Genomic DNA, 26,578 nt, shown 5'->3' with positions numbered 1-26,578 from the left:
GTAATTGCTTTCGGGAAGGGCAACATCCTTCAGTCTGGCTGGGGTGAACAGGGACTGTACCTTGCTTAGATGTTCAGAGAGCTGCAGATTTCCCTGGAAGGAAAAGGCTGGGCCAGACCAGCTCAGCACTTTGCAGTTTGGAATAATCCCCAGACAGCTGGAAAACACTGTTCACTTTCAGTTAGGAAAATGCAGATGTCAGCTCTGGGGAAAGAGCCTGTTCCCAGTCCCCGGTGTGCGTATGCACACATCCATACGTGCGTGGGTCCTCGGGCGCACAGCTGGCAGTGAATCTTCCCCACTGCACACGCAAGTGGGCACTGGGGACCCAAACTATGAGGGGATGCAGAGCATGCACATCCCTGCACTGGGCTACCTCCAGCACAGCCCTAGAGCTCCCCCTCAATCTCTGGACCTCTAAGACCAGAAGACCTTCCAAGCTGCGCAGAACTTGGGTTGCAAGTGGTCCACTAAACACCACAGGACAAAGATGTCTCTTCCTCCTCACCCTGCCCTCTGCAACGAGGAATCCCAGGGGAGCTGCAAAAAGGGCACCGCACGCTTTCAAAGGGTGCTCTTCACAAAAGCTCATGCCCAGTTCCAAGCAGCATCAATGACAAGCAATGAACCAACTTGCCTTACTCTTTCCCACACTCGCATTGCAACTTTGCAGCAGGAGAAGAACCAGCCTCCTAGAAAGTGGTTGCTCCTGCATCATCCCAGCCACAGCAGAAAGCTGGAGGACACTGAGCAGGATTTCACTGGGACGATGGAGTGAGAGGTCATATCAGTGCTTGCTGCCTGCCTTGGCAGGGGGAGGACCTTGGTTTCCAGGCCAGCTGTCAGGGCTTGGAAAAGCAGAGCTTTTCTCCCGCCAGCACGGGTTGGAGTCCATCCGATCGGCTCCGAGTTTGCTAACGGCAGGGCAGGCTCTCAAAGACAACCTGCGAGGCAGGAGGCTCTCGGCCGCATCGCCAGTGATCATCCAGCTCCTCGTCCCCTCTCACCTCCCCTTGGCCACGTTCCACCTGCGAAATACCTTGATGAAAACCATGGAGCCCGAGGGGTCTGCAAAAGGCTTTCAGCTGCAGCAGCTGCTGTTAAACCCTCTGAAAAGCCCGGACAGTAGTGCTTCTTTCTATTGACCCCAGCATACTCAGTCTGGTTTTGCGCGGCCAGTAACTCGGCGCTACTGCCCCCCGCTAGCGCAGCGGTGGGTGCAGGGGACGCTGGCTCGCACCCACCCAGCCCGACCGCCGCACGCTCTCCCCGGCAAACCTGCTCTCTGCATTCGACGGGGGTAAACATCAAGAGATTGCGTCTGGCACAGCCGCCTGAAAAGCAGAAGCGTTTCCTAACCTCTGCAATACAAAGGGAAGAGCAGGAAGGCAGAACACATGCGGGAAAGCACAGAGGAACCCACCGACAAGGAGTAACGGCAGGCAGAGGACAAAAAAAAAAAAACCTTTTGTAGCAGCATTGGCAGGCGGCAGCCAGCCTGGTCCTCACACAACTTCACAAGGGCCTTTTGATTTTGGTCTTTTTTTTCCCCCCCCGTTTTTAAAAACCCCCTCCCCCCCAACACTCACATAACATGTTATTGTATTACTGCTATTAAAAAAGCCATCACAGAGCTATAATACTCAGGCATTCGAGTGTGTGCAGCACACACCCACCTGGATATTTTCAGAGGGAGTTTAACCCCTCTTTTTCTCGATCGCCTTCGGATACGGAGCGGGCCGAGGAGCGTGGTTTTCGGGCCGGCGCTCTCTCCAGGCCAGCAAAACGGACCCGTCGCAGCCAGAGCAGGAGGAGCCCGGCCACGTCGGCTTCGCGGAGCCTGCCCCAGCCCCAGGGGACATGCGCCTTTTCCCCCCCCCCTCGCGGTTCTTCCTCAAAATGAGTGAAGGTATTTTATTCATGTTTTGCAAGAAAAATATTTTTAGCTGGGGGAGAATAGGCTGTTTTTTCAGGCAGCGACAACGCTTTGGAAACCACAGGTTATAAACAGAGCTGGCTTACCTATGTAACTACTAGCTCCCTAGCGGAAGCTTTAACATTAGGGAGTTTTAAGTGGGCGTTGATTTCCACCAAGGTGAAAAATCTCGATTTATTGACATAAGAAGCAAACACCACTTGACTCAAAGTCTGTGTCATCCCTTCCCGCACAGGATCCCAGGCAAAGGCTCACACTGGCACCTCTCGTTACAGGGATTTACGCCGAGGAGAGTGCATCCAGGAAGCCTTGCTGCTCACGGAAACCCCAAGCCAGCATCCAAGCTGGTGAGCACACGTCGACCATCCCCATTACTCTAGAGCAGGTCCCTGACACTCACAATGTCCTACCGCAGCAAGCTTCTTGCAGCCACCAGCTCTAAGCCCTGACGAGATCCCAAAGACCATTAATTCCTAACGGCTTAAAGGCTCTGTCCAGACACACATATTAATCAAGAGCAAAGTTTTAGTCTGCAAACACAGTCGCGAGACCCAGAGCTGTCGAGGGCCAGCCACACATACGTCACCCGTGGAGAGAACAGGCTTTGCCACCAGGTTACACAACCAACACGGCATGAACTGCAAAGTGCAAATCTCTTCCACAGGCTGTTTGCAAGTGATTCACCATTCAACAATACTTGCTGAAAAAAATTTACCAATAATTCAGAGGCTCAAACGCATGCTAGAATTTCCTAGTAGGGAGACGCAACCATTACACCGAAGAACAGCTTTTTTGCAAGCCTCTCCACCACTGCATGGCAAAACCAAGTTGAACATGGTGCTCAACGACACAAACTGTCCGTGACCTGATCCAGGCAAGCCCCCAGTTACCAGAATTAGCCTGGAGAGTGCGGTCTCTCCCACCAGCAGTGCCAGCCTGCCACGCTCCCAGGCACTGCTGGTGAGCAGCCAGCAGCTAGCCTGGTATGTCTCGGAAAGGCATTTGTCCTGCTGAAGCAACGATCGGGACACAAGGAAGGAGAGGGCAGCTAAACCGACCTCCAGAGGACGCCCCACCACCTCCGCACCCAGCGCACGGCTGCTGGGGGAGACCAGGGTACCTCTCTGCACGCTGGCTCGCGTGGCGCTAACAGCCCTTCACGGACAATTGATTCCCTGGCAGCGGCCCAGCCCGCGGAGCAGCGCCGGGAGGAGCTGGCAAGGCGCTTGCGAGTGAGTAATTGCTGAGCGCTGACTCAGCACCGGATCGGTTACAGCCGGCTCGCCCAGGTCCGTGGGGAGGGCAGGGAGAGGTCTGCGGCGAGTCTCCCCTTCCAGCCCAGTGCTTCCCCTTGGCCCAGGCCCCAAAGGATGACGTTTCTCCGTAACCTGGTCCCTTGCAGGCTCTCTGTAGAGCCAACCCAGCATTGCTGTTAATCCCTTGGTCCCAAGAAGGGCCTTTCTCATCCACGGCGAGGTGCTGGGCCAACTGTACCCTGAAGCATCCCCAAAGCAGCCACATCAGACCAAGATGAACCTCCTCAGCCAACGAGGCTGCTGCCAGGAAGATGCATATCCCATGGTGTCCCCGCAGATGTGACCTTGGGAAGACCTGCCTCCAGCCTGGCCCATCCCCTTTCCTGCAGCTGCACCGGGACACCTTCTCTCACCACAGGGGCTTGGCCCAGCTCCTCTCCCCGCAGCCCCAGGCCTCTCTGCCTCAAAACCCTACCCCATGAACCCCAGTCCTTGCAGAGGCAGAAGAGCTAGCAGCACCCTAGGCGAAGGCTGGACCTCCACTACCAGGCCCACCCACAGATGGATGCCAGCCTGCTTGCTACCCACTGAGAAATGACACCCTGCAACTGGCACACCGAGACACCCTCGCCACGCCACATGGGCGGAGGTGGTCTCACTCTCCAGCGAGGCCATCCAAGCCCACTTCGGACCAAGGGAGCTAGACATTCCCGGCCACGTTCTCTCAGCCATTCTCCCAAGCAGAAGCCCCATCTGCACCTCTCCACCACTGAAAAGAAATGACCATTGCCACATCCCTGGCAGCACTGCGCTCTGCATCAACCTTCCTCTGCAAAAACCCAAACAGGTGCCATTTCCCACATGATGCCACCCACACAGGGGAAGGCGTCAAACCAGGAGACAGGATTATGTGGCAAGCTGCGGTCCCGACTCAGGAGAGACCTGGCACAGCTCGCCTGTCTCCCGTGCCTCAGTTTCCCAGCCTGCCCTGCAATTAGCTAGTCTTCATTAAGCAAAGCTCACGAAGTGCTCAGAGATCCACAGATGACAAGCACCATCTGTTTGCACACATCGAATCAGCTGCCCTGAACATGGTATTTCCATCAGCACACAAAAAGCAATGGCTGTGATCCGGGTACTCCTTCCTCAGGGCTCCTCGGTGGCTGTGCACACCCACCTGCCCTCCACGCAACAGTGAGGGGCTCTTGTCCATGCAGGGTTCACCCGCTCAAGCCAATTACCAGTGTTCACTAGCACAAGCCCATCAAATTTACCCACTCGTTTGTTTTTGTCACCAGCATACCTCATCACACTCCAGACAGGACTCAAATCTGGGTCACATCCCTGGCAGGAGACAGAGCCAGCACCTGCAAAACTGTGTGTGCTGCCACCTCAAATATCACTGTTGCGTGATGGGATGCTGAGCGAGCATCACCTAGGAACACGTCCCCGCTAAGACCTTGTTTCCCAGCCCCTGGCACGAGGCTAGGAAAGCACCTGGGGAGGCAACAGGAGGAGAGCTTTTCCCCATCCCCCTGTGGCATTCGACCAGTACTTGCTTCAGACCAACTTACTCGCTAGGCCGCCCTCCCTCATCTGCCTACCCTGTCTCCATCCCACTCATCTCCCCCCATCTCTGATGGGCGAGACACGCCAGCCCACCAGCTCAGGCAAGTTGGACATGATGTCTTCAGACCAGCCCTCCTTGCCCAATGGAGAAACACATCCCACCACAGGCTGCTTGCCCTATAGCAGGGCAAGCAGCCAGGAGCAAAACTAACCCATGACTCTCCAGTGCAGGGGACCATCCTCCCTCCCCTTGCTGTGACATAGAAACAACACCAGCAATCATGAAATAGGGTCTTGCCCCAGGTTCTAGAGCTCGTGTCCTTGCAGGGTGAGCCCTGTGCCCAGCTGTCCAACCTCCCAGTGCCCCACGCCACTGGACTCACCCGCTGAGGACCACAATGAAGTCCATGACGTTCCAGCCATTGCGCAGGTACGAGCCCTTGTGGAAAACGAATCCCAGAGCAACAATCTTAATCCCAGCCTCGAAGCAAAAAATCCCAATGAAGTACGGCTCTGTCTTCTCCTGCCAAAAGGGAAACAGCAACACAGTGAGAGGGCGGACAGGACAAACACTGCGCCTGCCATTTTGCATGGGATGGCTTTGCCTTACGTCACGCCCAACTCACATCCACCCCACCTCCCACCAGCCCTGTCCTCCCTTTTCTGAGCTTTCCCTAGCCCGTTCTCAGCCAGCATCAAGCTTGGAAACAAAAAGGCAGGGCTCTAGTCACGCTCAAGATGTCCAGTCCCCCTTCCCTGCCCCACTTTCTATAGATGAGGAGCACATGACAGCAACCTCCAGACACCCCACAAGGCTAGAGGGGGAAGGTCCCAGAGCAAGCCTCCTGCACCTCCTACCCTACCCAGGCCTACGTAGAATCAACAGAAATTAGCCCGTTAGGAAGGGATCGCTCCCCTCAGCTGGTCTTGCACTCATCCCTGGGCACTCTGATGCCAGGATGTGCCACACAGCCCACAGCCCCTTCCAGGGCAGGGAGGAGAAGACAGAAAGGTACTTACTAATCTCCGTGACATGGGTGTCTTGTCATCCTCTGGAAGGTGTTGCTCGAGGGCCAGCACGATGCAGTTGGCAATGATAGTTGCCAGGATCATATACTCAAAGGGAGTGGAGGGGAGTTAAGGAACAGACAAGAAGTAGAGCACATGTTCAACCCACCAGCTGCCTCCCTTCCCCACTCCTTGTTTCATCTGTTCATTAGCCACAGCTGCTTCCCTGCACGAGGGCTCACACACAGAGCCCAGCTCCCATGCCCTGGGCAGGGGCAGGAAACAGACCCTCACACTGGTTGGAAACGAGAGAGAACCAACAGCACCAAAACCATCAGGGCCTTCCTCACCAGAGATCAGCTGGACCATCACCTCCTTCCCAAGGTAAGGCCAGGGCCATCTCTAGCCTGTAGGAAGCCATAGGGAGAGGATATTTAGCCCATTGCCCTTGCTGGACTGTGAACAGAGATTGTGGGCTCAGGTCAAAGAGCCAGTGCTTGCAGTGGGAGCCCGGAAGATGAATATAAGTAAAAAGGTGGATGATCGGGCTTTGACCAGGCTGGGTTTCAGCTTGAGAAGGTAAGGGTTTGGCATTGCCAACTTGCACAAAAACTGTGCACAAAAACTCCCTCACAATGCCAGGGAGACCCTCCCCAGTGAGCTGTCAGCTGGCTAAACCCCCAAACCAGCTTGCACTGGGCACCTGGAGGAAACCTCTGCTCTCTAAACATTCTCAAAGACTCAGACATCCCTCATCACACTTACAAGCCCAGTCCCACTAGCGGGGCACAACGTACCTCCTCCAGCCATCTCCTTGGCAATTAGGCCGGGCTAATATGAGACCCAGGGCAAATTTTCATGGACAGCTGTCTGTGTAAAATTCTCTTTCATTCCCCCTGGGCTGAGGGAAGAGGGACACTCCCAAACCTCTCCTGCAGTTAGGAATGGCATTCTAGAAAGCACCAGGAGGGGTAAAAAATCCCAGGATGCCACAGGGGTAATGGATGTCACTGCAGTGAGCAGAGGGAAGGTCTCTTCTAGGAATTAGGAGCCTCTTACTCCAATGCTGCCTTTCCCAGATCACCTGCAGGATCTGGGATGGTTTGGCTCTCTGTCCTGCTGGTGTTAGTGCTGCCTGCCTGGACTAAACCTACTGCTACCATCCCACCGTCAGCTCTGCCAGTCTCTCCCACTTGCCCAGGCCCCCAGGAGGGTCTTGGCAATGGGCAAACACTTTAGCACTTCCCTCTCTGCAGTGTTTTGGGGGATAGGCAGTCAAGGATGTCCCCCCCCAGCCCAGTCTGCACACACATGTTGAACACTCAGCCCCACTGGGCCGTGGCCAGGCACATTGACTGCCCTTTGGCGGGCAGCTCTGCGGGTGGCCAGGTGAGCCTAGGCACACAGGCACACTCTGCCCTCCCACTCCATCGGGGCTCCCAACAGCCTCCGGGAACACCAGGCAGAGCATTTGCAACTCAAGACACTGATGGCATCTGGTTCTGAATCGCAGTTAAAGCAGGGTGGAAATTCCAAATGGGAGATGTCCAGTTCAGCCAGGCTTCAAAGAGACATCAATGGGGTAGCAGGGTCTAAATCAATAGGGTTTTGCTGGACCCTTAGGGGCATCCTAAACGCTACAGGCTCTGTCTAGAGCTTACAGACCCTCCCCTGGGAGCAAACCAACACCAGGACAAGTCACAGCAGATATTAGCACCCTGGGAACCAAGGGAGGGGAAAGCACCCCACAGCCAGCTCCCTCGTGCCTTTTGATTTCTAGTGTCTGCAGAGGAAAAGGTGGACGTGCAGAGCTCCCTGCTCTTGTCTGGCCTGCTGCCAAGCAGTGAAAATAAAGCATTTACAAGCGAAGATAGCTACATCTTTTTGGGTTCCCATCTATCTTTACTATGTTTTTGCAATAAAAGCCCTGTTGTCCTCAGTAAAGGTGAGAGTCATCACCAGGCAGTACCCTTTCCCTTCCACTGCTTCCCTACCAGGAAATCACAAACACATTACCATCATCGCTGGCGTTAGCAGCGGCCACGGAAGGGGACGGGAGCCCTCCAAAGCTTCGTTCCCTTAGAAAGGCAATGGGATCCCGCCAGAGACAAATTTGACTGTAAAGAAATCACACCAGCACCAAGCTTTTACCGATTCAAGCTGGTCTCTGCGTCACATCACAAGCCATCATGGAGAGCAGCATGGTGGCTAAGGACCCAGCGCAGCTCAGCTAACAGGCTGCACTTCCCGGCCAGACCGGGCTTTCCCAGACCCCATGCTCTCAGCTCTGGACACACTGGTTTGCACTGCTCAGGCCAGGAGGTGTTGAACATTCAGGCTGGGGCATCGTCCCACAGAAAAGGGATGATCATCTCTCTTGCTGCTTCACCTTCTGGCAGCTGCCAGCCAGGCAACGCTGCTGACCAAAGCAAGATGCATTAAAACCGGTGGCCCCGAGCCCACAAAACGAGACCTCCCAGCGCTGGCTGTAAGCATGGGAAACTGGAAACTGCAAAGCAGGGCGAAGGCAGAGGCCAGCCCCAGCAGCCTGCCGTCTGCAGCAGGCAAGGTAGGAGCAGAGACAGGCTTCGAACCAGGTCTCTGGAGAGCCGGCCAGGAGATGAAGCCTACAGGAGCTAGGATTTATTTAGCCTGGTAGGGAGAGGAGCCAGACAGGATTCAGCCAAGGCATTTAAAAGGCCACTCAGTGAAATTAATGGTTGATAAATTAAAAACAAATCAAAAGGAAAGACCTTTGCAGCGCACAGGTCCCTTGTGGAGCTCGCTGCTGCCGGTGCAGGCCTCGGTACCGGCTGGTTGCAGGGGCTAAAAACGCGGGGCCGCACGCTGCCGGTCGGCAGCATGGAGTGGGCAGAGCTGCCTGCCAGCGCCCACGCTCACGGCCAGCAGCACTGGCAGGATGACAGGGACAGCAGCGAAACGTCCCGTCTGAGGCAGGGTGAAGCGCCAGGCCAAATAACGAGCTCTGCCGTGCTGGGGGAGAGGCCGGAGGAGTCCGGTGCACAGATGTTTGCTCAGAGGCTTCGAACAACTGAGGATTTTATTTTACGGCTCCTGTGAAAGCCGCACGCTTTCTCTGCTTCCCACCGACGGCCACAGACTTCAGCTAATACACAGAATATAACGTTTGGCCACAAGCCACCGGCCTATTTGGGGTCTTTTGTTTCATTTTCCTGAAAGTCTGCAAGCAATTAGCACGGGCTTAAAAGAAAACAGTGCTTTAGCAGGGCGGCTGCTGGGAGGAAGGCAGGTCCCCAGGCGCTAGGCACATTTGCCTAGATGAGGAGTGTGGGAACAGTGCGTGGCGAGGCTGTCTGTCAGCCCCTCCACGTTTAACCCTGCTGAGCGCCCCTCGCTCCCCGCCGCTGCGGCCCTCCCCTACATGCCAGGCGTTTACTACCTCCTCCTCCCTCCTGCAGGCTCGGAAACACAGCTATCCCACGGTGGGAACATCCAGCTGGGAATATCCAACCTCCCTAAACACAGGACAGACCGAGGCCATGGCATTAAACATGGGAGTGCTGCCTGGTAGCGGGCTGAGGGTCTCAAAACCACCTATGAAGACTTGACTCATCCCTAGGCTTCCTGGCTGGCTCAAACAGCTGGATCAAACATCTGGCTCCAGGTGCAGCACAAGGCCAACGCTCACCTGCTACAGCCATGCTGCCCCCTTGCCTGTCCACATCCCCGCTGCGCCTCCCGTGAGCCTGTGCCACCCGGGCCAACAGCGGGGACGGTCTCCGCAGGCCCTGCTGTCACCAAGGGCTGGGTGTCTGGTCCCACCTGCGCGACCCCAGCACGGCCCTATGGCCAACAGGCATCGCGCTGCCCCAAAAGGGCCAAGCTGTGTGCTCCCGTAGCCATCGAATCATGGGGAAACGGGCAAAACAGCCTGTGAGAAGGGGTCTGCCCCATCCCTGCATATCACTCCCACCCCACCGCGGCATCTCTGACCTTCCCCAGGAGGGTCTGGCTGGGGCTTTGCGACTCTGCCCACCAAGAAGGGTTTGCGTTGCTGGTCTCAATCAGCTTCAGGGCAGTCTAACAGGGGTATGGAGAACACTCATTGCCAAGGTGCTCAAACACCATTCCCCACCCCAGCTTTTCTCCTGAGACCAAAGCACTCCACTTTTCCCCGTCTGCAATCCTGGGCTGCTCCCGGCATCACGGGGGCCCTCTGCTCAGCCCCTCCATGCAACTGGGCAACCACACAGAGTCCCCAGGCAAACTCCCGCGCAAAGAGACAACGCAGAGCCAGGCAGCACCCCACAAGCCCCCCACCTCACATCCCCACGCAGCTCCCTTCTCAGGGCAGCCTGGCACTGCTGCGGACTCGGCTCACGATGCCCGGGAACGCCTCACTCCACAGTGGGCTCCGTGACACCCGCTGCCACGTGGACGCCTGCACCCCTGGGGCAGGCAGCTCCCAGTGCCCACAAGGTCATCTGGGTCAAAAGTGACTGTCCAAACCCCACTGACCCAGTCTTCCAAGGACCTGAGCCTGGATCATTACATCAGAAGCTATGCGACTGCTCCAAGCCATCAACACCACAAAAACAAGCATCCCAGTTTTCTCTATAACTCCAGATGTCCCAGGTCCTGATTTTGGCAGTCCAAACGTAAAGAAAACCTCCCTTCAAGGGAGAGCAGAGCTGGGTAAAACTAGCTAAACACAGGGGGAAATTTTATCCGCAGGAAAGTCACACACTCCACCTCTCTGCCAAGTCAGCAAGCTCCCTCCCAACTCAAGGCTCGAGACCATCGGAAGATGCTCCGCTACTTTGTTTCCTCATTACGTATCTAATTACGTGAACTTCCAGCCACCCAAAATGCAGAGTAGCACTTGCCTCCCTCTAAGCGCAGTAACGAAAGCCTTTCTCTCTCTAGCCTTCTCCTCCTCCTTCATCTAGCTTCTCATGTAGGATCATTAGGGAGCCGATAAAAATAGGTTTTCTTATTGATTTATCTCCTTTATCCAATGCTCTCTCCCCTGAATAGTTGACTTGTTTCCTTAGCAACTCAGCTAATCCCAGCTACACAGCACACCTGCAGGATCCTCATTTCCTTCCCGGTGCACTCAAGGTGGGGAAGGCATCCCGAGGCCGCGGGCCCAGCCCACCATCCCCCACCCTCCGGATCCAGGACACTGCGCACTAACCCCACACCTCGCACTCCAATGGGGGGTCTTGCAAGAGCCCAAAGTGAGCACCGCAGCAATCAGCCCATCTTCCCTCCTGCCACTGCTTTCAACCACGGTGCAAAAGAAGGAGGCGTTGTACCATGCAACAGTGATGGCCAAGAATGCCAAACTCGCTGCATCCTCCCCAAAGAGGAACAGCAAGCCAAAGAGATGTGGCTTTGGGGGAGATGTCCATGCACTGATGGATTCTTGCTTCTAGCTGCAAGATCTTAATGTGAATCCCTTCACCTCCCTCTGCCAGTCCCTTCCTCTATCCTCACAGGGAAAAAATGCTTTGGAGCCAAAAACTGATCCACCCAGAACATATTGCTAATGCAGAGAGCGTGCCCAGCTCCAAGCCCCGAAGATGGATTTATGATGCTGATGGCACATTGATGTAACCTCCCTAAGTGGCTGGATGTGACAGAAATCACTTTCCTAGGTCTGGATGAGGGGTGGGAGCTGTAGAGAGCCTCCTCCACCTCACCTCCCCACCTGGGCCTTTCTGCCCAGAAAGCCAGAGGACTGCTTCAGCATGTGTGCCTCCTCCCACTGCCTGAACTGCAGGCAGGCATGGAAGGAGCAGAAGAGCCAGAGAAGACCACGTGGGCATCTCCAAAAGGGTCCAGCCTCTTGGGAAGCGTACCTCAGAACGTCAGCAAGAAGAGCAGAAAAGTTTCAAGTCCTAGCCCTGTCTGCACCACCCAGACCAGCCCTCAAAAACCCAACATCTCCTGGAAGTTTAAGTCTCCGTTTTCCTTGAATCTTCACTTTTCCTCTAAGAGACGCTGCACTAAAAGACTTTCCCTGCTCCCCAGATGTGAGAGGGAAGCTCAGCTCTTACATCTGCTGACTTAATCTTTCAGGCCCCAAACCCACTGCTGCTGCCTGTCCAGCACAGGCCTTCCCGTGCTCTTCCACCCAGGGCATGAGGATGAACAAAGATCGTCTCTGCTACAACCCCTTCCTCAAGGGCACCCCTGCCTGTCCCCTTGGCTCCACTCCCCAGCAGGAAACCAGTCGTCTGCTACAACCCCTTCCTCAAGGGCACCCCTGCCTGTCCCCTTAGCTCCACTCCCCAGCAGGAAACCAGTCGCCGCCTCCTCTACAAGGCTGTTTTAGAAGAAACATCCAAAATGCCAAGTAGAGCAAAGAAGGTGAGTGGCCCTAATTCAACTCAGGGTTTCCCCAGACTCTCCATCACCTGCCCTGCCTGTCCCCAGGGCTCTTCCCCCGGCAGATAAGGCTGCTCAGCATCCTGCAAACTGGAATTCACACAACACCTCTCCTAAAACAGCCGTAGAGCTGTGGCCCCTCTAGCTGGATACTTGGCTTGGTAGTGGGAAGACGACAGGCTTCATTTCTAGAATTAGCACTGCCAAGCCCTCGCCATCCCACACACCAATTGTCTTTGGGGACCAGGGAGCCGAGCCGGCAAATAGCATGCTATTATCGCCAGCGCTGACAGCCCTCAGCGGACCCCCTACCCAAATGCATTATCCAGGCGTACACTTCAAGCAAATTAGCCTCCACGCGCAGCAGCGAGATAGATTCGTATACCCAGACGACGGGCCTGATCCCACTCATCTGCGCCACAAGAAGGAGCCACGAAGGTGCCAGTTCAGACACCTGCTTGAGGGGGAGCCTGGGGGTGTAACATCCCCCGTCTCCCCGCAGAGACCCCTCTCTGGAGGGCACTCACTGCAGGTGTAAATCTGGGAGCTTGGAGGCTGCTTTCAGCCATGCAGCAAGCTGCAGCATCCCGAAAATACCCTGAGGGCTGCAGGGAAACGCAGCGGCTGCTGCTAGGAGGGGCAGCTCTGCCCACTGCCTACCTGCCCCGTGCCAACAGCACCAGGGTTCCTCCTTCTCCCCCACCTAACCCTGCACTAAAAACTGCAAATCAAACCTTTCTCCTCTCCTGTTTTTTTTTGTTTTTTTTTTTTAAAGCAAAAAAGAACAGCATCATGTGATTTTCCTGCCTTAACATCAGTTTTTTAACTTTGGTTGCCACAGCAACAGGATGCAACTTGGTGTCACCATGGCAACAGCTGCCTCTGTTTAAATTCACCATCTGACAGGCAGCCTCTCCCTCTTCGGCTGTCAAAAAGATGGACCTGCCATTACACCTACTCGCCCCTCCCAAAAAAACATTTTAAAATCTGATGAATGAAGGGCACAGAAAGCAGCCTTGAAGGAAGAAAAAGGCAAGGAGAGACTTCCTTGGGTAGCACAAGGAGGAAGCTACCCAAGAGCACAACAACATGGTGTGGCTCTTCCCATAAGGCAGGTGAGATGTGCGGAAATTTTGGCTGGGCAAAAGCAAAGGGGCCAGAGAGGCTTCCCCAGGCACGGCATAACACTCCTGCTGCGGCCTTCCCCACGCTGGCACAGCCAGCCCGGCACACGGAGCTAGGGCAGGGCACGTCACTGCCACCGTCCCTGGCGGCGATGCCAAAGCAGCGTCAGATGTGCAGGGAGTGATTCACCGCGGGGGTAGCCGCTCGTACCCAGAGAGCTGGCACGTGGGGTGTATGAGGTGCAGAAACGCAACTCACTCCCAGGACACGGCAGGGATGAGTCACCCTTCCCTCGGGATCGGGGTGGGTGCTGCCGTGACACAGCCACAAGCAGCTCCCCCCTAAGAAAAACTCTGGGCAATTAGAAGTCATGTTAGAAAGAGCAGTGCAAGCACAGAGAAAAGGTTTAGGGCAGCCAGGGACAACATGGAGGCAGAGACCTCTACCTTGGGGCAGGAGGAGTGTCGGGTGGTCACCGGCTGCAGCTTGGCCACCTTCTCTTGGGCAAACAACACCTCCCAAGTCACTCGGGGCCCTGCAGGCACCCCTCCACAGCCACACTTGCCCAGCCAGCCCACGCTTTGCATTTAGACCACTTGCTGGCTTCTGCTTGCTCTCAGAGCAAACACAAACGTGTCCTCTGTTTGCACACAGCCAGGAAGAAGTAGAAGCCATCACAAGCAAAACAATTCAGACAAACGTGGCTGTGCTTCCCACCAAGAAAAATCCATGCGTGAATCCCACCCCAACCACGAAGGAGGGATGTAAGGCCAAAATATCCTCCAGTTTTGCCAGGATATTTTGCCTTGCCTAGGTGTCCTGAACTGGTGGAAGAGGAATTGGAGACAACCAGGCACTGCTCCATGTGGCACTTTGCAGACACTCCTGCTGCTCTCAGCCAGGCCAACATTCAACTTGCTACTCAAAGCAGCTGAGACAGGACAAAGCCCTCACTGTAAAGAAGAGAAAGGCTCCCAGAAGGCTGATGCATGTCCCTTCTCCCTTCCAAACTAAGTGGACAGGTATGAGGGGCCCGTGAGTGTCTGAGACAGAAGGCTGTCCTTGGGGATAGAACCAAAACCACACAAGGTCATCTGGCCTTCCTGGGGTGGGAGAGGGATCTTATCCAGGTCAAATATGATTAAGCAGATGAAGAACTAAGCAGATATAGATGAGCCGCAGCCCATTTCATGTACTAACTGAATTGTAGCCTTCCAGGCAGCCAAACAAATGAAATCACAGCTGGAGGCCTGGCCATCAGCTGCTGATTCCTCAGCAGAGTAAGAGCAAGCAGGAACAAGGCTTTGTTTCGGAGAAGAGAAGGAGAAGAGAAGGAGAAGAGAAGGAGAAGAGAAGGAGAAGAGAAGGAGAAGAGAAGGAGAAGAGAAGGAGAAGAGAAGGAGAAGAGAAGGAGAAGAGAAGGAGAAGAGAAGGAGAAGAGAAGGAGAAGAGAAGGAGAAGAGAAGGAGAAGAGAAGGAGAAGAGAAGGAGAAGAGAAGGAGAAGAGAAGGAGAAGAGAAGGAGAAGAGAAGGAGAAGAGAAGGAGAAGAGAAGGAGAAGAGAAGGAGAAGAGAAGGAGAAGAGAAGGAGAAGAGAAGGAGAAGAGAAGGAGAAGAGAAGGAGAAGAGAAGGAGAAGAGCTACTGTTCCTACAGCCAAAATAACGGCTGTCTCCTGCCTCATTTTTTGAGCAAAAACAGTAAAAAGAGCAGCTCCAAAGGTAACAAAGCAGGTTTTCCAGCACAGAATTCTGCAAAGACTAGCTCTCCACAGGAAGATGAATCCCAATCCCATCCTTTCCCTACATGCATCATCCCTATTTACACAGGGAAGCCAAACTGCAGAGGCTGCTCGTTATAATTATACATTTACCCAGCAGATATACAGGCCTGAATCACCAGTTATTTTTAGCCCTATTACCTAGTCAACCGGAGCTGGGTGAAGAAGAGCCTCCACTCCTCCCCTAGCTCCATCCCAGCTACGCTGGCTTCCCTCGGTGTCATGCCTACTTCAACCAGCAGCGCTGACATCGGCAGGCCTCCCTTCTAAGGCCAGCGACTCTTGTTGACTGTGGCCGAGATCCAAAACTCACCTCCGCAAACCACTCTCATCACAGCCTAGAAACACTGCTAGGCTTCACGCTGTGGGCTCTGGTCCAGAGAGCTGAGTTGCTCACAAAATTCCCTGGCCCTGCCGAAAGGCGCTCACAACTTGTGCCAGGCTACAATTACAAGGAACAGAACAACTTTGCCTGGCCAACTTTACTGATAACAGTCTGCAGTGACAGCACTTCCTTCTTAGGAGACCTTGCTATGAGGCTAACACTGCCCAGAGTTACACCACTTTGAGCTCATCAGTCTCCGAAGCAACAAAATAACCGGCCTGGCATTTCAGATGTGTCGTAGTGCAAGATGAGGTTGCGCTAAGGTCTCCTCCACCAGAAGACTCACCCAGCCTTACACAAAGAAAGATTGCTCTGCCTTTCCCCAGCAGAAATGATCAGCTTCTAAAGGTCTTTCAATTCCTTTGTTCGATACATCATCCGGTCGGTATAGACTTATCATCAAAAAGCCTTGTCTGTACCTAAGACCTTGAGAGCTCAAGGTGAAGGGCTGTGGCGCAGAAGAGCTATGCAAAAGCTCCAGGGCACATCGGTTTCTTGGAAAGAGAAGGCACTCACGCGTGGGAACGGGCACGGAGACTGAGCTCCCGTTCCTGGAGCAGACCTGGGTGTAACATTTGCACAGGAACATATCACTTCTTTTGAAAGAATGAGACAATCTTCCTCATGCATTGCAAATTCCAGGAAAGAATGATGCTGTGGGATTTTTACAGCGTGGTAGTGAAGCACTAGTCTCTAGGAGACAGAGGCTGTTTTAGATGATACATCATGCAGCACTACACCAGCACGGGACCCTGGCCCACACTGGGAAAGCTGGGCCATCAGCAACACACCAACTAGTTATTGTTTTAAATAAAAGCTGAACAGCGAGGGCCCACCCACACTGCACTGAAAAAGCACATGAATAATTTGGCATATTCTGGAAAACAAGACATGCTAGTCTTGCGAACGCCCTGCAGTACTCTGAGCAGAGCTGCCTGTGTGTCTCTGAGGCTAGCTCCCACGTTGCTGCACTGACACTTCTGCAGGCTGCACACCAAGCAGGAGCACGGGTGCTGTCAGAAGGGGAACATTTAAGCATGCCACGAGGAATTTAGCAAACCAGTTCCCCCCAAACTGTTCCTTTCCCCCTCAGGCACACAGTCGACTCTCCTAGGGTCCTGCACAGTTCCCTAGGGTGCTCAGCAAAGGCTTGACCTCAATGTGCCAGAGCTACGGGGGGCCTCAGCGTCGGCAGGACGACTTTCCTGATAACGTTTATGCCGTGAACGACCCATCCTGTAATCCCATATATTAACGAGGGATTTCTCCAAGGCACCTGTCGCACCAGACAAGCGCATTTCTGCTTTGCACAGAGGCAAGTTCTCCTGCACCCAGTGCAGGAGCCGACAAGTTAACCAACAAGTTGCAGGCAGAGCTACATGCAATCATCACTGCAAAATGCAATTTAAGGAGGGCCCTAAAGCCAAAGCTTGGCCACGCTGAAGTTTTCAGGCTTGTGTCCTTGCAGGGGCAAAGCCCAGGAGGGTCTTGGGGGCCAGGAGGAAGAGAAGCAGAGCTGAACACAGGCTGATGGGAGGGCACGAGCTGCCAGCGGCGAGGAGCATGCTGCAGTGCTGGGCGCCAGGACCTGGCCGCAGTAACAGCCCTACTGCCTGGGGGCACCTGCAGGGTTGGGGTGGGGGGAAAGAAGTGGGCATTGGGGGAGAAAGTTTGAAAGGATGGAGGAGGGGAGCAGGGGGACACCTGGTCTCTCCACCCAGCCCCAGGAGGGGGTCCCCCACTTTGTGACTCCAGAGGATAAAACACAGTCCCTTGAGTTGGACCTTCAAAGGGCTGTAGGAAAAATTTCAGCATCTTTCCCTCTGCTACACGGAGCAGGAAGCTGGTCCCCATGGCTGCTGACAGAGGGGACAGAGGCTAGAGGGCGAGGATGGCTGAGCCCCTGCCAGGAACGATCAGGAGCCAGCGGAGGCAAAGAGGGCACACAGACACCTCCAGGAGGGGAGGAAATCCACCATCCTGCAGAGTCCGGAGACTTGCAGGCTCCCAGGGTGGTCTGTCTCCATCAGGATGGGTGGCTCTATAGAAGGGAGAGGGGAAAAACCTAGCAAGACATCAAGACACAGAGGAAAGGCCACAGCTCCCAGCCACATAGACATAGGGTCAGGGAAGGGTGCCCTGAAGCGCGCAGGACCAACCCAGGGTGAGACCTGCTCAGCACCTCCCTTCCTTCCCTGGCCACAGCAGGGGGACTTCCAAAAACCAAGTCTCAGGAGGAGCTCAGGTTCCCCAGGCGGGCTCCCTGCAGGGGCAGCGGGCTCAGCTGCCGGCCAGGGGAAGGAAGAAGGAGAACAAGCACCAGAGAGAGGTGAGGAGCAGGGGAGGAGAAGAGCATCCCGGGGGGGGGGGGTGGGGGGGGGACGACAGGATGCCAGGGCACCCTTCTCCACATGCTGGGAGGAGAGCAGAAGGCAGGCACTTACCTGCCAGCTAGTGCCACACACGCGTGTCCTGGAAGGCCACCAAGGCAAATCCGGGCGCAGGGAGCAAGGGGGGGTTAGCGAGGGTTGCAGAAAGGATATGGCCAGTCGATGAGCTTCTTGGCATATTTCCTGACTATGTTCTCTTCCCCAAAGAGGAACAACGATCTGTTGACAGTGAAGCAGTTCTGCCGAACAGGGATGGGGTTGTACAGAGCCATAGTCCGGGCTCTCTGCGCTTTGGTTTGCTTGAAGGCTCCCGGGGTGCCTCCCGCAGGAGCAGGAGGTCCTTGCCGGCTTCTGCTCTGGTCGGAGCCTCCATCTCCAGAGCCCAGCCTGCCAGCCACCGCCTCCCCAAAGCGAGCCATCCTGGAAGGAAACACACAGGTGAGCTGAAGCAGCAGCACCGAGGCGGCGAGGGAGATGAGAGGGGGGGGCTACGGGGCGCAGTCCCAACCACAGCCCCCTCCTCCTCTCTCGGTGATGCTCAGCCCCGTCTCCCCTCCATCCCTCCGGGGGAGCGCGGAGACTCAGGCGGAGCGCGACGCCGGCTCAGCGTCTCCAGCGCGGCATGGTGGGCAGCCGGCTGCCTCCGGAGCAGAGCCGCCCTCCCGCTGGCCACGCTGCCCACCCGGCGAGCAGGCAGGGAGCTGTCCCGGCAGGTCCCAGCGTGCTGAGCGGAGGCCACCTCAGCTCAGTCCCTAAGCAGCCTGGGCACCTTCCACCGCGAAGCAAGGGGTTAAAATCAGCCACATCCTTCCCACCGCTCTGCCTCTAAGCCCAAACCAGCCTCCTTTTAACCCCCCCCGCCCCGACCAAGACGAGCCCAGGGATCGTCTGCCGGCAGAGATCAGGCAGGGAAAGGGCTGGGATCCAAGTCCTTCCATCTGCCCGTTGCAAAGGAAAACGCGCTTTGGTACAGCACCCAGCGGAGCCGAGGGGCGGCAGGGGGAACAGGTTGCAGCGCGGTCCAGCCTAGTTGGAGCGAAGCGTCCAACTTCCTCCTCCCGCCTCCATCTCCGGCGGCCTGCGGGAGCCTCGCCGGCGTGTCTCCCCGGGGCAGGGGCACTCAGCCCCCAGCTGCCAGGGCGCGCCGGCTTCCCGCAGGAGCCGGCCGCGAAATTAAAGGCTGCCGCGCCTCTGCAGCTCGGGGATCGCTCGCTTTAATGAAGTCGGATGCAAGACACGCGCGCGCACACCAGCGCGCTCGCTCGCTCCATCCAGTGCATCCTCTTGGCAAGCACGGGAGCTGCTGCAAGGCAAAGGGAGGGTCTGAAAGGAACAAAGGCAATGGGGGAGCCCCCGCAAGAAGCCCCTTCCCCAGCTCTCGAGGGCTTTCCAGGGCACTGGTGCTCCTAGGTGAGTGGCTACCGCTGGAAACCAGGGTGGGGAGGCAAAGGGGGGGGAAGACACTTCCCCCACCACCCCAACTTGCAGGGAAAGGGGGACGCTCACCCCACAGCACCCCACACTGAGCCTTTCTCTGGCCACAGGCACAGTCCCCTCCCGCCCCTGCGCTCCGGGAAACGCGGGGGCTCCCCGCCGGACGCTGCCTGGGGAGAGCCCTCCTGCTCCCCTGCATACAGATGAGCCTCCTTCAGCCCCGGCAAGCTGTCTTCTGTCTGACACTTGATTCTGGCCAGAAGGAAAACCGGCTCATCGGAGGCAGCAAACTGGGCTGGGTTTGTCCCCGCAGCAGCCCTGAAGCCCTGACAAGGCAGCTAGGACACGCTGGTGGCCCCAGGGACAGGCAGAGGAGCGGCACCGCAGGGGTGCTGCGCCCTGCCCTCGGGGTACAGGCAGGGGCTGAGGCGGCTGTGCTGCACCCATGGCGCTCGGTGCCTTCACCAGCTTTTGGGAGAAGCCATCCTGCCCTCCTGGCCACATGCAGGGGACAGGGGGACGTGCTAGAGGGCTCGCAGCTCCCAAGGGAGATAGCCCAGGTCCCCCGTACCTGCTCAGTATGCCCACGCGCCCCCACAGTTGCACACGCAGGAGCTCCTGCCCCTTCCCTTCAACCCAGTCTCAGAGGGGTTCTCCAGGGCCTTTGGCCCTCACTACCCACCCTTTCCACGGGGCAGGACCCTTCGCAGCTCCAGCTGGCCACAGAAGACACCCCATGTGCCCCATAGCATCAGGCCGCAGGCAGCGAAGGACGATACTCTTTCCCAGCCCACCTCAACAGCAGCAACCTGCCTGCAAGCACAGCAGCTACTGCTCGCCCCAGGCCCCACAGCTGCGGGGCAGCAGCCACAAACGCTCCAGAGTACTCCAAAAAACCAAGCCCTTAACCCCGTAAAGGGCAACTCGTCTGGTGTGCAGCCTGACAGCATCCAGCAGACTTCCCCGCTCTGCAGGCGCTAACATAACTGAAGGCCACGGTGGCAGGGCTCACTTCTTGACTTTTTGGACATTGCTTGGAGCGCTGGGACCGGCTGGGTGAGGAGCACGAAGGATCAGGCCCTTTTCAGTAGGATAACAGAGGAGTATTTGTAAAATGTTGCAGGATGATTCCCTCCAAACTCAGCCAGACACCAAGAGCCCACCCGCTCCAAGATGCCCATCTGCGGGGTCTCTCGTTGCCTTTGCTCCTTTGAGAAGCTTTATAGCAGATGGGGTTTGTTGAACCCCCTGGTTATACCCTCACCAGCTACACCACCACCACGCTGCAGTGGGGCGCAGAGCAGACCCCTGCACGGCAGAGGTCAGGGGACCCCAGGACCTTGCTCTGAAAAAAAAAAAAACAAACTTTTATCTGGTCAGCGAGCTTTCTCAGCAAGTGCACCCATGTGGCTGGACAGACCTTTTCCACCCGTTAAGCCTCTGTTAATTAAGCCTGGAGCCTAGCAGGTTGCCAGGAGCAGATCCTCAGCCCCACAAAGCTCCCAGCTCTGGAAACAGAAAAGGCTTGGAGGGCCGCAGCAAAGTCCCATCGAGGCTGCTCTGTTCACCTGGACCCACAGCCAAGCATCTGCCCGGGCATCCCCACTCAGGCCATCGCCCTCCCTGACCGGCTCAGGGGCACCACAGCAGGCTCCTGCCTCCAGAGAGGTGTAAGGGGCTGAGGTGGAGGCCTGACAAGGAAGATGTAGTGTTTTTCTTCCCTCCTCAAAACAAAGAGGTGCATCTTACCTGGATGCCTCCGCTTCTGGGGCAGCACGGTATTCCCCGCTCCCGGCGCCGGCCGGGCTTTGCCCTCTTCTCTGGTTTATATTCACTGCTGCAAGCACAAGCGCAGGCCGCCCCGGCTGTGAGCCTCTCCCCTGCTCAGCCAGTGTTAAAGGATGGGATATTTATGAGAGGGGAGCTCCACAAGAGAAGATTGAAAGCAAAAAGGTCCCAGCTATGCCAAGAGACACAGGCTCTATTTCCCAGGATGTTTATTGCCATTCTCGTCCTGACCCTCACCCTAGCGCGCTGGGATGCGTGAGTCAGGGAGAAGCGTGGCTGATGCTTACATGATTCAACATGGCAAAGAAATTCAGAGCCAGCTATGTTTTTTTGTGAACAAAGGAAATCCAAGAAGATAGGGCAGTTAGGGGTGTTGGGACAGGAAGGAGCTTGGGTAGATCTATCTTTTACAGAGGAGGGCTAATTCCTCTCCCCATGCTGGGCTGGAGCAGTGCAGTACGGGAATACAGGTCCCCTCCTTGCTTTTTCTCCCCAGCTACGCTGATACCCCGTACAGCGGGGCCAGCCCCACACTGCCAGCAGCAATGGAAACGGGCTACTGCTTCCCAGAGCAGGGCCCAGCCCCAGAGCATCACCAGCGGCTGCGATACTGGGGCACCTCAAGCATTACTGCAGCACTTCTGGCAGCACAGCCCGAGAAACCAGAGTCAGGCAGCTGAGATTCGCTCCAAGCCCCGCTAGACTGCAAAGCCATGCACGTCCCACCATGTTAAACCCTCCTTGCTCTTCGCTGCCCAGGGGCTTTGCAGCATCGCAGGGAGGGATCGCGATGCACAAGGCAAGGGGTGGTCCTTGCCACCTCTCCATAAATCCAGACAGGCTGGCATGCCTCCGAAAACGCTTCTCACCATGCCAGGATTGCCATCTAGCGGTTATGTGCGTTTCACTGCAGTCCAAACGGCTGTGCACTACCTGTGCAATGCACACCCATCTCCCCCTCCGCCTGGGTCCTACACCACTGCATTTAGCTAGGGCCAAAAGCACACATTGTCTTCCCACTGCTGCAGATAATCAGTCCTCAGTCACAGAAATTTGCTTCCTGCAGCTGGGATCAGGCTGATTTGATCCAAACCCCCTGCCTGCTCTTCCTCTGAGCTTCAAGGTGTTTTGAATCAGGCTTGATGGACCTGAGGCCAACAGAGCCACCATGCATCTACTGCAATCCTTTGCACAGCTCTTCTCTTGCAGGCAGGAAGCCCATCACACAGGGCAGTTGCTCTGGTGCTGCACCCGGCTCACAAGGACCCCAAACCACCTACTTATCACTGGGCACAGCGTCAGCAGGGACAGAAGGGGAGGAAGCGCCTGAGCATGAGCAGCTCCCCAAAGGATGGGCAATAGCATTAAGTGCATCCTCTGCTCAGCCCCACTTTGCTCAGAAAGTTTAAGCCGAAGGCTGCAGTGACTGACGATATTCCCAGCATCTCTGATGGGCTGCACTCATATTAGAAAGTGGCTTTTGCTTTTTTTAAAATAATGCTTTAGCTATACTAAAAAAGATAGGATGAAAGGAGAATCGTCTACAGTGCTCTGGCCAAATTTCAAATCAGGACTGGGTAACTCTGACTCAGAAGCATTTTTATAACTATGCAGGAATATAAGTTTTTTCCACCAACAAATTACTTACAGCATCAGGAAAAAAAAAAACGAACATGTTCCCCACTTACAAAGGGGAAGCAGAGCCTGCCAGGCAGACTGCCTCCACAGCAGGGAGGCAGAGGACCAAGGCCCATGGTCCAGCACAGCTCATAGGCACTCAGCGAAGCTGGGATGCTGGTGGAGCAGGTCCAAGCAGCTTATGGATGATATCTCTAGAGGAGAGTACCGCACTCGGCAGCGCAGACCAGACCTTCCTCTCCTCCTGGCACTGCACCGAGCAGTTTTGCCAGCACAGCTGCAGCCAGGTAGACTCCGCACCCAAAGCTGACATGCCGTTATTGGGACAAACCTGTAGAAGGCATGAGCCAAAGAAGCCATTTCTGGCCAGATCCTCAGCTGAAGCAAACCCAAAAGCATTCGTTGCCCATGGATGCAGGGCCCCGCTCACCATCTTCGTTCCAAGGAGGCACAACATACTCCCTACCGCAGAAAAGGCGCCGATCCATCTCCTCCCTGGAGGATTAACACATGCCCATTCCAGCCCAGGACAAGTATTTCCTTTCTGCTGTCAACTCACTTCTTTCAGTAATGGTACTTCTCACATCCTACTCACCCCCAGGACTGCCTCCCTCATTAGGGGACTTGCCTTTCTCAGTGCTAATGACTGAGATGCAGCATCTTCTTGGATCAATTCCTGGATATGTCACCCAGGCAAGCCTGAGGAGCTGGCTTCTCAGGGCCAGCAGCATCGTGTATGCACAGAGAAGTTAGGCAGCTGAAAGACTAGAGAAAGCCAAGAAAGTTCATACCAAGCTATAAATTATGCATCCAAATTTAAGCAAGTGCCACTACTCCAAACTCCTTTAGGTCATTCACATGAAACAGCCGTGCCAGGTGTCACAAAGCAGCGGCAGGAGAAAAAGCTTTAAACCACTAAGTTAAAAGTGTAACTTGCTACATAACAGCATCAAACCCACCAGAATCCATGAGCACTGCTGCTTTTAATCACAGAGACCTGGGAGCCCAGCACCTGATCTCAGCATCTTTAAAATCAATGGGATAAAAATCCCATAAAGACATCTTTCCTGGGACAGAAGAATAACCCTTAGGAAGCAGGTTTTGGTTGTCACCTCTTCCCCCCAAGCTCTTGCAAGGGCGAGAGGGGATGAGGAAGGGGCAGCGCCGCAGCAGCTCCCAGCTTGAAGCGTGCCACCCCATCTGTGCCAACGCAGCCCCTTCCCACAGCAGCCTGCCCCCAGCCTTGCGTCAGGCTGTCGTTTGGTGCCAACGGCATGGCCTTCACATCCAAAAGATTTTGCTCTGTAAGTGTTTAACAGAGAGAAGCAGGCCCAAAGCATCTTTGCCCCCCTGCCTTTTTTTTTTTTAAAAAACATTTACCAGTTCTCAGGTGTCAAGCAAGATTCTCACAAGGAAATGCAAGAGTGACATGAAAAGGTTGGTCCCTGTTGGTCCCAGGTGATGACCATCCAAAATGGCATCCTGAGACCCCAGGATGTCTCACAGCACCCCACAGACATGCCAGTCCCCAGCATTTGCAGAGGCGAGAAGTCAGAGCTGCCCGTGTGTTTCAGGCCGCTCCAGGCAGAGCTCGCAGGCAAACCCACGCACCTCCATCTCTTCCTGCGCTCTCCGCAGTACACACTCGCACGGGCTTCCCACTGGCTGATCTGTTGTGACATCCATCACAAAGGAGAGCTAGGAGAGATATGCTAAAGGTGTCTCCACGAGTCAGGCAAAACGTCAGAACAGGGATCAGGCACTATATATAACCTGCTTTTTGTGCTCGCCCCTACATGTGCTTCAGTGCAGTACACTAGCTTGGAAGGGGGATAGATATATGTATATGTGTGTATATACAAATATATATAATCTTTTAAATGCCTCTCAGACCTCTTGAAGACACCAACAGGGTTCTCCATACAACACAGCCTGAAGTAGGATGGTTCCCCCACACTGCATTGCTGTGGGACTGGAGCATCTCATCAATTGGAGCCACTAATAAAATAGGCGGACACTGCATCTTCAGTTAAAGGGTGATTCAGCAACCAAACGCTCACAAGCTGAAAGAATTAGAAGAGGTTTATGGGGCAGCCAAAAATCCTGCAGTCCTGTGCATTTATGCGAACACAGCTGGACTGTGCTTCCTACCCAGGAATGGTCAGGGGAGTTGCTTTCAGTATTTGTGCTATGAGCAACCTCTGTTTCCAGCTTCAGGCTGTGCTCCCCAGCCTCCCCACAGGCTTTTCAGTCCTTTGGGCTCTCCCAAAGGCCCAAACCAAAACCAACAGCACTAGAGGTGAGCAGGGCCTTACTTATGCTGAGCATGAAGCTGGCTCGAGCAAGGCACACAGGAGATTTTAATAGAAATTTCTCTCATGTTACACTCTTACCCTTCTAGAATATAAAACATAGATAGCAAGGGGAAATAGGAAATTCAAAGCTCTGTGCTCATCTCAGGGCTGAGGTGACTCTTACAGCTTTCCCATTCAGTTCAGCATGCTGCCTCATGGCTGTACCCACTGCTGAATGAGCCCAGGTAAGACCGCATCCACCCCGACCCATCACAGCTGGGGAACGGGGCAGCAAAGGGGGCACCACTTCACACCACTCATACCTGCACCACCCCAAGGCCACGTCCCCATGCAAGGTGGGACGCCTGTCCCACGCTCAGGGAACAGAGAGCACCTCGTGTGCCAGCACACAGGAAGCCCCTGAATCGCCGCTGCTTTGCCTTTTGCTGGGACCACCTGCTGCCCAGCTCTTCAGCAGCACCGCTGCCCTGGGTGGTAGGGATCACTGCCAGCCCCGGGGCGGGCAGGCAGCTCCCAAGCTCACCCCTCTCGCCTCGTCCTGCCTGCAATGACCCCACGCAAGGGAGAAAGCTCCCTTCCCCAGCCTGCCCCTTCCCAGCTTTTCTCTTTCCCAACAAAACCCTCCAACATCAAACGTTTCCAGCAACTGTGGCTCCTCAGGCTGCTTCTCTCTGCCTTAGGCTAGGAGGCTTCGCAGCTCAGCTGAAGAGGCCTGAAATAATCACCCATTAATAAATTGCCTGGAGTGCCCTGCTGCTTTATTTAGTCTTGCAAGTCAGGCACTAATTAGCATTCACAGCCACATCCCAGCAGCACCCAGCAATCCCACCCTCCTGGAGAAAGCTCTCTGTCAGCCCCTGTGTTTCCATCATGTTAGCAAAGTCCCATCCCCATATCCCCATCCTCTGAGGCACTGCGTGACCCACCGTATGGGATGGGAAGGGCCAGGGCCACCACTGCCTGCCCACAGCCCCACACTGACAGCCAGCCTGTGCCAGCAGCTGCCGAGCTGGTGGCACAAGACCTTACCCTTCCACCCTGCCAGCTCTCAGCTGAGTCCAGTCCTGGGCATCATGTTTCCAGAAAGATGGGCTGAGTAGAGAGTCCAAAAGCAAAAATTAGGGAGACTGGATATCTGAGAATCACCTGCTGCTCTGAAAGGAGCAGGGTTGGGCCACCTAGAGAGAGGCGGCTGAGGAAAATGCATTTGCAAGGGGGAGAGATATCTGGCCCCACCAAGGAAGGGGGGCAGGGCCAGAGTATCATGTGTGAGCAGGGACAAGGAAACAGCTCAGAGGAAACAGCCCCATGGCCGGCCTTAATGTTCAATGGAAGAAAGCTTATTTCTAGACTGTCAAAGGTCTGGATAGGGAATGAGAAGTGCATTGTTTCAACCTTTGTGCTACCCAAATCAAAGAATACGCCTGTACTTTCTCCACCAGCATCCTCACGCCCCTCCCCTGCCCAGCAGCATCTTCTGCCAAAGCTAGCAAGAGAGTTTCTTCTTTCAGATCTCCTCTTTCCCCTCCCAAAAGGCAGGCAAGCTTTTGGCTCTCCATGTCTGATAATTGTTCTGCAGTC

The 26,578-nt window shown here is 55.3% G+C and overlaps 1 protein-coding gene across 13 annotated transcripts in view; it reads right to left on the bottom strand.

Annotated features, from left to right (window-relative positions):
- The window catches only part of CACNA1E (calcium voltage-gated channel subunit alpha1 E), a 173,762-nt gene that overhangs the window by 101,890 nt on the left and 45,294 nt on the right, over positions 1-26,578 (bottom strand). For 12 of the 13 annotated variants that reach the window (XM_068951817.1, XM_068951818.1, XM_068951822.1 and 9 more), the window contains exons 3-5: positions 17,977-18,242; positions 5,782-5,888; positions 5,145-5,284 (exon numbers count right to left, since the gene is read on the bottom strand). In XM_068951817.1, coding sequence (XP_068807918.1) covers positions 5,145-5,284; positions 5,782-5,888; positions 17,977-18,242 — 513 coding nt within the window. Of the gene's footprint in view, positions 1-5,144; positions 5,285-5,781; positions 5,889-17,976; positions 18,243-18,798; positions 19,034-26,578 lie in introns of those variants that run through there. The other variant, XM_068951827.1, reaches the window with a different exon arrangement.

The sequence above is a fragment of the Struthio camelus genome, chromosome 8 (assembly GCF_040807025.1).
Source record: "Struthio camelus isolate bStrCam1 chromosome 8, bStrCam1.hap1, whole genome shotgun sequence".
Taxonomy (NCBI): Eukaryota; Metazoa; Chordata; class Aves; order Struthioniformes; family Struthionidae; genus Struthio; species Struthio camelus.
Note: the sequence above shows the minus strand (reverse complement) of the source record. Positions and strands in the feature narration are given on the sequence as shown.